Source organism: Lactuca serriola, chromosome 9 (genome assembly GCF_051521515.1).
Source record: "Lactuca serriola cultivar US96UC23 chromosome 9, Lser_US96UC23_V15, whole genome shotgun sequence".
Lineage (NCBI taxonomy): Eukaryota > Viridiplantae > Streptophyta > Magnoliopsida > Asterales > Asteraceae > Lactuca > Lactuca serriola.
Window position 1 is genome coordinate 67,396,568 of NC_136416.1, and position 10,246 is coordinate 67,406,813.

At 34.1% G+C, this 10,246-nt stretch overlaps 1 protein-coding gene across 1 annotated transcript; it reads left to right on the top strand.

Moving 5' to 3' along the window:
* The first annotated feature begins 2,551 nt into the window (after window positions 1-2,551).
* On the top strand, window positions 2,552-9,833 carry LOC145072824 (AAA-ATPase At3g50940-like). Its single transcript, XM_079019298.1, has 4 exons — window positions 2,552-2,616; window positions 3,239-3,321; window positions 7,326-8,603; window positions 9,091-9,833. The coding sequence occupies exons 3-4, from the start codon at window positions 7,569-7,571 to the stop codon at window positions 9,583-9,585; spliced, it is 1,530 nt and encodes a 509-aa protein (XP_078875424.1). The 5' UTR covers window positions 2,552-2,616; window positions 3,239-3,321; window positions 7,326-7,568; the 3' UTR covers window positions 9,586-9,833.
* Window positions 9,834-10,246: the final 413 nt, after the last annotated feature.

Below are 10,246 nucleotides of genomic sequence, written 5' to 3' on the forward strand. Positions count from 1 at the left end.
AAGCACCAAGCATGACCATTTTCCTGCTCTCTTCCTATTGAACCTATGAGAATTCTTCCTTGACATGAGGAATAGGCTCGATACTCATGATACTACTCTTGACTGCATCAATTTCTTTATTGAGTCCATGAAGAAACTTGAAAGTTCTCATTTTCTCAACGATATTTCAGTATAGAGTAGTGTCATCAGTAAACTTCCAAGAATAGGTTTCAAACAGATCTAATTGTTGCCAATACCGAGTAAGAGTGTTAAAGTATTGCATGACATAGGTGTCTTCTTGGCGGAGGTCATAAAGGGCGATTTCAATCTTGAAAAGTTGTGATGTATTTTCAAAATTAGAGTAGGATTCTTTGACAGCATCCTAAAGTTCTTTTGCAGTCGCATATAGAAGAAATTTTTCTCTTATATCATTATTCATAGAAATGATCAACCATTACTTGATCATGTGATTATTAGCCTTCCATGTTTTGTACTTTGGATCATCTGATTTTGGAGTCTCGATCTCTCCAACAAGATATTCCTCCTTTCCTTTTCCACTAATATACATCATCATAGATTCTGACCATTGAAGAAAGTTATGGTCATTGAATTTGTGACTGGTAACAAGAGATACAAGTTCATTACTGTGAGAGGATGAACCATAGATGTTGAGGTTATTGAAGGTGGAAGGATGTAAAGAAGCATCTGATGTGATATTGCTTTTGTCACCAAGCTTGAGATCTATTGAAGAAAGAGAAGGTCGGATCAAAGATTGTTGGAAGAGATGAAGGAGAAAAAGAGGCTTCTACTTCTCTGACACCATGAAGCTTTTAGAATGAATTGATAATTTATTCACCAGAGGAAAACTGCCTATTTATAGGCTAATTACATAGGATGTCCTAGTTGTACAATCAATGTTAATTCCTATAAATTAGGGATGCTACCTATAATTCAGGGATTTACAATAACTAAGATTATTCTTTAATTAATTCATATAAAACCATAACACTTTTGTTTATATATATATATATGTATATATATATATATATATATATGTGTGTGTGTGTATATATATACACTATATTATTAAGCATATTGCATGTTTCTTCAAATTTAAGAGGTACAATACCTACTACTTCATGTACAACTTATTATCCAATACAATACATCTACATGAACTGTTTACTGAATTTCTTTGGGAATTAAATAATACTTTTTATTCCTAGACTCACATTCACTCATTAAAATCCTAAATCAGTCGTCTTCATCAAGAAACCCTAAATCACAATTACCTCATGTTGACACCATCGTTACCACCACCGTTGTCCACTACGCTGATTCGCCTTCTTCCCAAACTACCATCGTACCAACAACATCTCTTCTATCTATCTCCTTACTCGCTTCCATCTTCGGTATCCCTATGTGACCATAACCCTTCTTACGCATCTGTTACCACCACCATCCTGACGTCGTCGTTACATCCTATGGAAACCCTACCTCCTCCTTTCGATCTCACAATCTCCTTGAAATTGAAATCCATTCAATCTGCTAAGATTTTATGTATTTAATGTGTTCTTTTCTTATTAGATTTTGGATCCATCCTTCCCCTGGCGTTTTTCTGTTGAATGAAGGGATATCAAGTTTAAAGACACTAGAAGGGTTAAACATCATTTAAGGCTCCAGTACTGAAACAACAAGAAATGTGAGTTTTTTAACTTCTATTCATTGTATTCTAAAGAAAAAACGGGATCTATATTCGGTATTAGGTTAATTTTACTAATCTTGAAGTTGTTTATATATTTATCATGGTTCAAATCTAGAATCAACTTTTTTTTATCTAATTTTGATTTTAGGTTAATTTTACTCATCTCAACCCTTTTTGAAGATGTTTCATATCTAGATGATTCTGATGCCGGGTCTTTTCCTGGTAAGATTATTTATTTCTGGGTTTTTTTTCCTGGTATGTCGAGTTAGTTACAAGAAATTTGCAAATGGAACAATAGTTGACGATTTTGCCTCCAGTTTTGATGTTTCCTTTGTAAACATCACTTTTTTTTCTTCTCTTCATTTGTTGAAGAATTTGTGTTGGGGAAACATAGTTTCTAGAAGTTGTATTTCTTGATGTTGCTTAACTATAAACACCTTCAATCTAATTATGGGGACTGGAAAATTTGGTCCACGTGACATATGAGGTTCTCCTCTGATAAAGTTTTTTTTATCTGTGAATTTTTCATACCAATTCTATTATCTTAGTTTTTTTGATAATGTTGGTTAGCTTTTGTAGATACTTGAAGACAAGCTTATGTGTTTGGTATATTTCTCCTTGGAATTGGAATATCTTGCAGTAGGAAGGACAAGGGTTGACAAGAACCAAGTAAGATTTAAGAATAAGATTGCCTTTGCTAACTACCGTGTTTTTACCTATTTTAGTTTTTGAGTGGCAACTTTTTAACGTTCATATGTCCTAGTCCATAATACTTTCAGGTGACTTAAATCTTGATTTATGTATCCATAGAGATAATAGTTGCTTAACATAAGATTCAATGATTTAATGAAATAAGGATTGTGATAGGTTGAAAGTGGACATACGATGCTGGTATATGCGGCAAAAACTTGGATCGGTGATAATGAGCCCAGGTAGATCCTATTTCTCTTTATCAAAATTTTAGGTTCTACTTGTTATATAAGACATAAAATATATGAGTACTATTCTCCTAAGCTTATGTGTTTTCCATATTTACAAAGAAATGGAGAATGCATGTCTACATGTCATGTTCTAAAATAATTATAGTTGTATCCATGTGCAATTGAATGCTAATTGTAGGATGGTGAAATCTAACACCAGTTGATGGTGGTTGGATGTCTAAATATGTTTTTGTTAAAACAATTGATACCCTAGCCTTGAAAATTGTATTTTGAAGTGTTTATATGCCCCCTTCTTTGTATTTTGGTTCATGGTGGTTTAGGTGGATATAATATATTATTACATACGGGTATCTTTTAATTTGAGTGTGTTTGATGTTTTTTGTTGTGTTTTTTTTAATAAAGTATTTAAACTGATGAAATTATAATAACAATATTTTATACAAGTGAGTTCAATATTATTACATTCAAAAACAACATATAAGCAATATTTCGTAAAAGTTAGTTAAATATTATAACATTCAAAAAGAACATATACATTTAATTTGTATTTAGTATTAAATTTAAGTTATGTTGTTGTCACCATTGACATGCCTATTAACATCTCTCTTGGCAGATACATCTAAAGATGGTGCCAGCTGTCGACCAACAGTTCAATGAAATGACAACTCCTATAGATGATGAAAGTGAAACACGGAGGTAATAAGTCAATTTTGTCATTAGAACAATGATTTAATATGAAAACAAGTTTTTTTAGCTCATACGGGTGATGAAATTGAAACAACCAAGAAAAACGTTTACCTTGAAAATTTACAGATAATGTACAGTGGTTTTTTGTCAGTCAAATTGGATCCCAGTAATGAAGTAATAAATCTGGATCGGTAAATGTCCACTCATAATGGTCTAACTCTAAGTATTTGTGTTAAACACCTTTTGCATAAACCAAGTAAATAATGATTGTTGTTTTGATGGGTTAAGATCATTATTAGCAAAATGAACCTTATGTGGAAATTAACAATTTGTTTATTTGAATACTTTGGGCACTTTGCATTTCTTTGTTAACCAAACTTCAGGTTTCTTAGAACCACTACAGTCCCCTATTTTAGAGTCCTTCCATTTCAAGAAAAGTCTTCTAAAACATGAAGGGGTTCAAAATTTTCATCTATTCTAACTTTACTCGGGTTAAGGGACATTAAATATATGTATTAGGCATAATTTTACTACGATTAATATAAACTTCATCTATTTTCCTGAAAGACCCCAACTTTCGTATTTCTGAAAGACCAAAACTTTCATACTTCACAATACTATTACTCCAAAACATGCTACTTGCATATTCATAAAAACAATATTTTACATTGATAAAGAGGTTACAAACTACTGGATACAAACCGACTATTACAAAGTGTTATATAATACATAACTACCCAGGATATTGTAATTTATACAAACATAGGCTGAAGTACAAAAGTATTATTACAAACTATTCTAAATCTTTCAACAGTATATGATCATAATGGTTACTTATCACATGCAATTGTTAAACATTGATAGGGTAAGCGGTGACGGTTAGTGAGTTCAATAATAGATACAATATAACGTTATGCCATATATATATACTTCAATATGGCAGAAGCAAAGAGAAACAAGGAGCAACGAAGGCATATGTGAATCATGTGTTAAACTTTCCATATCCATCAATGACTTGTTTCAAAGGTATACAATCAATGAGACATAACAATTTCCATACTTGATATATATCAATAAAGCTTTAGCCCAAATGGCACAGAAGACATAAGATTTCTGATTAACATCTTGGTAGATTTCAAGCTTATAGCCCTGTCTAACCAGTTGCCAATGCCATAGAATAGAAGTAATTCTCTTACGGAGACATGCTCTACATGGCCAAAGGCTACGTACCTGTACCAATGTGAATCTAAGTCCTTTCACTGATCACATGGTCAAAGGTATTACTTTTGCTATAAAAATAGCGAATAAAATAACACGGGAAATTAACTTGGAATAATAACACTGAAAAGCACATAGCATATATAAAACATAACATACAATTGTTCCTACATATTGAACTCACCTTGAATTAACCAGGGGTCAAAATAGTAATTTGGGCAGTGCTTCGGCTTTAAATATGACTTTCTATGTTGAAAGCCGGAAGCTTAATTGAAAACCGGGCTCTGCGAAGGTAGGGCTTCAAAAACCGAAAAGATAAATTTTCCGGGTTTCTTGGGCACTTCGTGGCGTATTTCGGGGGTTATAATCGATACAGGGGCTTCGGGGAATTTTAATATGAAGAAAATATGGAAAAGGGGTAAAATATGACAATTTTTAAAGATTACCCGGGAAGGCTAGCAGCCCTCCTTTGATAGGGTCGAGGTTCGGAGGGTGCGCTGGCAGAAGGAACACGCGGCATCAGGAGGCGAAGGCAGATGGTGCAGCAGCGAGGCTCAGACGCAACAGCTGGCTCGGATGCGAGGGTCAGACGCCAGACGGCTCGGCTCGGACGACTCCAGCGGTGCGAGGTGCGTCGGAAGCTGGTTGGGCCGCGGCTTCGGACGAATCGGAAGGCAACACGCGTCGGATCCGGGTAGAGCGGATGCTGTTCATGCGAGATTCCCCCGGGTCTTATCCATAATTTCTCGGAAATTGAGCCCCGATCTTCTAAAATCCATAACTTTCGCATACGGGCTCCATTTTCCCCGGGTCTTATCCATAATTTCTCGGAAATTGAGCCCCGATCTTCTAAAATCCATAACTTACGCTCTACGTCTTTCGTTTAGACTTCGTCGGCTAATTTTGACTTTAATTTTTAAATTATTATTTTTAACAGACCGGGACAGGTAAATCCGTTAAAAATTCATAACTTCTTCCGACGTCCGTTTTCGTTAGAATTTTTACTGTTGTACTACTATTGAGGAGACCTTCGATTCTCGTTTAGGTCATTTCGGCTAAATATCGCTCGATCTTTATTTCGAGGTTTTAACTGTCTACTGTTATTCCGAAACTTAGAAAAATCATAACTTCCTCATATCAAGTCAGATTTTGGCGTTCTTTTTATCGAACTTCTCGGTTTAACGAATACTACGATTTTCATTTGAATCACTAAGGCTAAAAAGTAGTTTATCAAAAACTCACTTTTTACGTCATTCGGCGCCGTGTCGGTTTTGTCGCGAATCTTCGATTGATCATAACTTCTTCGTTATAACTCGGATTTCAACGAGGTTTTCGCCTACAAGTTTCTAACGAGATTATTTACAACTTTCAATAATAAAATTTTACTTATTTCAAATTTTATATTTTCGCTAAATTTCACTATTTGACTTTTAATTGGAATCTCATAAGACTTCCAACATTTTCTTAGTGATTTTAAACATAGTTTTACTTCATTTCTAGTAAAAATTATCTGTTAGAACTCAACACTCAATTTCACATAATATTTCACAATTTTATTCATTACAAAACAGGATTTCAAAACATGTATGTTACATTTCCCATGTATGTTCTTAGGTAGCTAATGTCAATGCTACTAGCTAAAGCAAACAACCCAAAGTCCAAATATACAAATGGTTCTTTGAAGTGATAATAGAGCAACTTACCCTCCTCAACATAGCCAATGGACTTCATCATGTCGTTAGTATCATGAACACATAACTTATCAATGTTAACTAGATCAAAATATTTTTCTTTTCCATTGGCCTCTCTCTTTTCCGGAAAACATCTTAAACTTTCCATCATAGAATAACGATGGAGAAGATTGTGGAAATGACCAATTATGAAGGAGAAAGCTTGGGCTTACTTAGTGAAAATGTGTGTTTTAGATGAAATTGTTAAAGCATAAAAATGATTACCATAATGTTTTCCAATGTCGATTTCACCAATGTTTTCTTTAATCCTCCAAGGCATCATTGTTGCTTTGATGAATCTTGAAGAATGTTGAGAAGGTAGGGTTTTTTGAACTTTAATAAGTTGAGAGTTTTTTTTTTCTTTTAAAAAAAATTTGACGTAAACAAGCGAATGATTGGGATGGGGATAAAACATTTGGCATAACCATTTAAGTGTCATATATAAAATGAGGAAAATACCCCATATGTCATGCGGGTGCGCTAAGCGGACGAGGTTGATGGTTATCGAATGCAAGATTAGACACGTAATAAAAACAGAAGGGAGGTTGATGGTTATCGAATGCAAGACTAGACACGTAATAAAAACAGAAGGGAAACATGGTGCGTATGCAAAAAAAAATATTTATATACTTTTATAAATTTATTTCAATACGACATGCTATAATTTTTTTATCACAAAATATATTTTTATATCATTATAAATTAGTTTTTTTTCCTTTATATATATACTTTTTATAAATAATTCATCGTGTTCATTTTGATTTTATATCATAAGTTTTATTACGTTATATTCGGTATATAAATCTGAATGTCATTCAATATTGTATTTTTATATCATTATAAAATGCGTTTCTTCATCTATATTACTACAGAGTATGTTCTTTATATTATTTAATAATTTGTATTGTTTTATATACCATACTACTGAAATGTAATATTTTACAAACGGTTCAAATTATCAAAAAGTTAATAAATTATATGTTTTTATTTTTTAATGATATCTTAAATAGCATTTTATCAGGAAACTGATTACATCATTACATGTCTGCAAACTTTCCACTTCAGCATCCATGCAACCTCTGTTTTTTAAAGATTTGATTGGGGTTCACGGCAGAGACTACTTGTAGTTTCTTAGAAAAAACAAGAGACTTTAAAACTCCGTCCATGATCAAAGTCAACAAGTCAACTCACCCTCGTCGTATCGTACCAAAATACTATAAAAACCCCCAATCACTCCCACAATGAACGCTAACCCTTGATTTCCACATCCTTACCAAATCCCCTAAATCCCAACCCTCGATTTCCAAAATGTCTTCGTCAACAACTGAATCCAGAATCGCCATGGCCAAAACAGTCGTCTCCACTATCGGTTCTGTCGCCGCGGCGGCAATGGTGGTTCGCAGCGTCGCACGCGATTACTTACCTCCTGAATTCCAAGACTACCTCCATTTGGGGTTCCGAAATTTCATCAACAAATTCTCCACACAGATAACCATGGTGATCTACGAATTCGACGGGTTTGCAAAAAATGAAATCTACAACGCCACAGAGCTTTACCTTTCCTCCCGAATTTCTCCTCAGATCCACCGTATGAAGCTCACCAAGCGCGCTAACGAGAAAGACATTAAGGTCGCCATGGAAACCAACGAAGAGTTCACTGATATCTACAACGGAGTCAAATTCAAGTGGTGTTTGGTGTCTAATAAGGCGCCGACGAGAGAACATTACCAGAACGATGGTATGAACAGATCTACCGGATCCGATGTTCGAATGCTTGAACTCACCTTTCATCGGAAACACAAGGATCTAGCTTTGAAGGATTACCTCCCGTTTATAATTAATGACTCGAAAACAAGGAAACAAGAAGAGAAAAGCGTGAAAATATTCACTGTAGATACGATGATGGTGCGTTCCGGCTGTCCGTCGATGTGGGCGCCGGTGAATCTAGATCATCCGGCGAATTTTACGACGCTGGCTATGGAAACAGATGTTAAGGAGAAGGTGATGAAGGATTTAGATAGGTTTATAGAGAGAAGAGAATATTATCGGAAAGTCGGAAAAGCATGGAAGAGAGGCTACCTGTTGTATGGTCCGCCGGGTACCGGAAAATCAAGCTTGATCGCTGCCATGGCCAATTACTTGAATTTTGACATCTATGACTTGGAGTTGACTGATGTAAGGTCAAACTCGGAGCTCCGGAAGTTGTTGGTGTCCACTGCTAATCGGTCGATACTGGTGGTGGAGGACATCGATTGCTCGGTGGAATTGCACGATCGTGTGACTGCAGAACCACCGAGATCTACTCGACGAAATCAAGGATGGGGTTACCATGACGAACGCAAGGTTAGTAATTTTTAATATTTATAAAAATTCAGATATACTTAATTTTATATCACTAGATTAACTTTTTATGTCTTAAATAAATTGATGGGAATAAATTGAAATTTATGGTTTGGTTATATCAATTTATAAGAAAATAAAAAATCATAATTTATTACTCCATAACTTTTTAAATTTAAATAAATAAATAAAAGAAACAAATGACTTTTAATTTTAATAATTGTGAAATCAAAAAATAAATTGATTAATGAAATTTATATCTATTTATTACTATATTTATTGTGATTATTATATTAAAATATTATTTGAAATTTACTAAAATAGAAAAACTCATAAAATGACATGTAGAAAAAAAAAATTTAATTCAACATAACCACAAAATGATATTTGGCAAATTGAATGAGAATGTGACAAATGATAAAAAAACCTTTTATTTATTAGAATAGATTAATAATTTTATAATTTTATATATCTATATTTTATTTTTCAGGTAACATTGTCTGGATTTCTTAATTTTATTGATGGATTGTGGTCGAGTTGTGGTGACGAAAGGATAATTATATTTACCACAAACAGAAAAGACAAACTTGACCCTGCACTCCTTCGTCCCGGTCGTATGGACGTTCACATCAACATGTCATACTGCACTCCATGTGGGTTTCGGCTACTCGCCTCTAACTACCTTGGGATCAGTGAACACAATCTTTTTGAAGAAATCGAAGATTTAATTGTTAAGGTAGAGATCACTCCGGCTGAAGTGGCAGAGCAACTATTGAAGGATAGTGATCCTGACATTGCTCTTGGTGGCCTTATTGATTTTTTCGATGTGAAGTATAAGGAGAACGAAGAGGCAAAAGCAAAGGCAAAGGCAAAGGCAAAGGAAGAAGAATGTGCGAACATTAAGGTAGAGGAAGAAGAAAAAGAAGAATCGGTTGCAAAAGAGAATGGCAAGAAGAAACAAATTGATATGAATGGAACTGATTAGTATCAGTATTCACAATTAGAAAACTCATCAGGGGATGGATTTAACTATACACCTACCCGTCACTAAAAATGTAGAACTAGCAATGGATTGTCGACCTAGGAGGGAATGAAAATATGACAACAAATTAGCAACAGAAAGGGTCCCTCTGCAATTGTTGTTTTTATTGTCGTACATGATGTTGTGAATGTGTAATTGTGTATTTATTATACCAAGAGCTGTAGACAAATAAGACGGGCTTAGTTCGAGAACTTGAATCAAATGCAAAAAAAAAAAAAAAAAAGTATTTATCATTTAATATACCAATTGAAATGAAGTTAATTGATTCATTTCAGATGATAATTCGTAGATCTATCGTAACGTTGTCTAAAACTAATATCTATATACAGATATTAATTCATGCGTGAGTTTTAATGGGTAAATGTAGCGGTGGATAATACAAACCGGACTATTTAAAAATACACAAAACAATCAGAATTTTTTGTTTTTAGAACGATAGATTTTTATAAAAGGCTAGTAAGAAGCCAAACAAAAGAAAAAAAAAAAAAGAACATCTTAATGGAAGAAATAGACATATAACCGGATAGCCCAAGTGGCACTAGTTTTCCGACACCTATAGCTTTTTATCCGGAACATAGCTTTGACCCTTTTTAGGTTTAACACT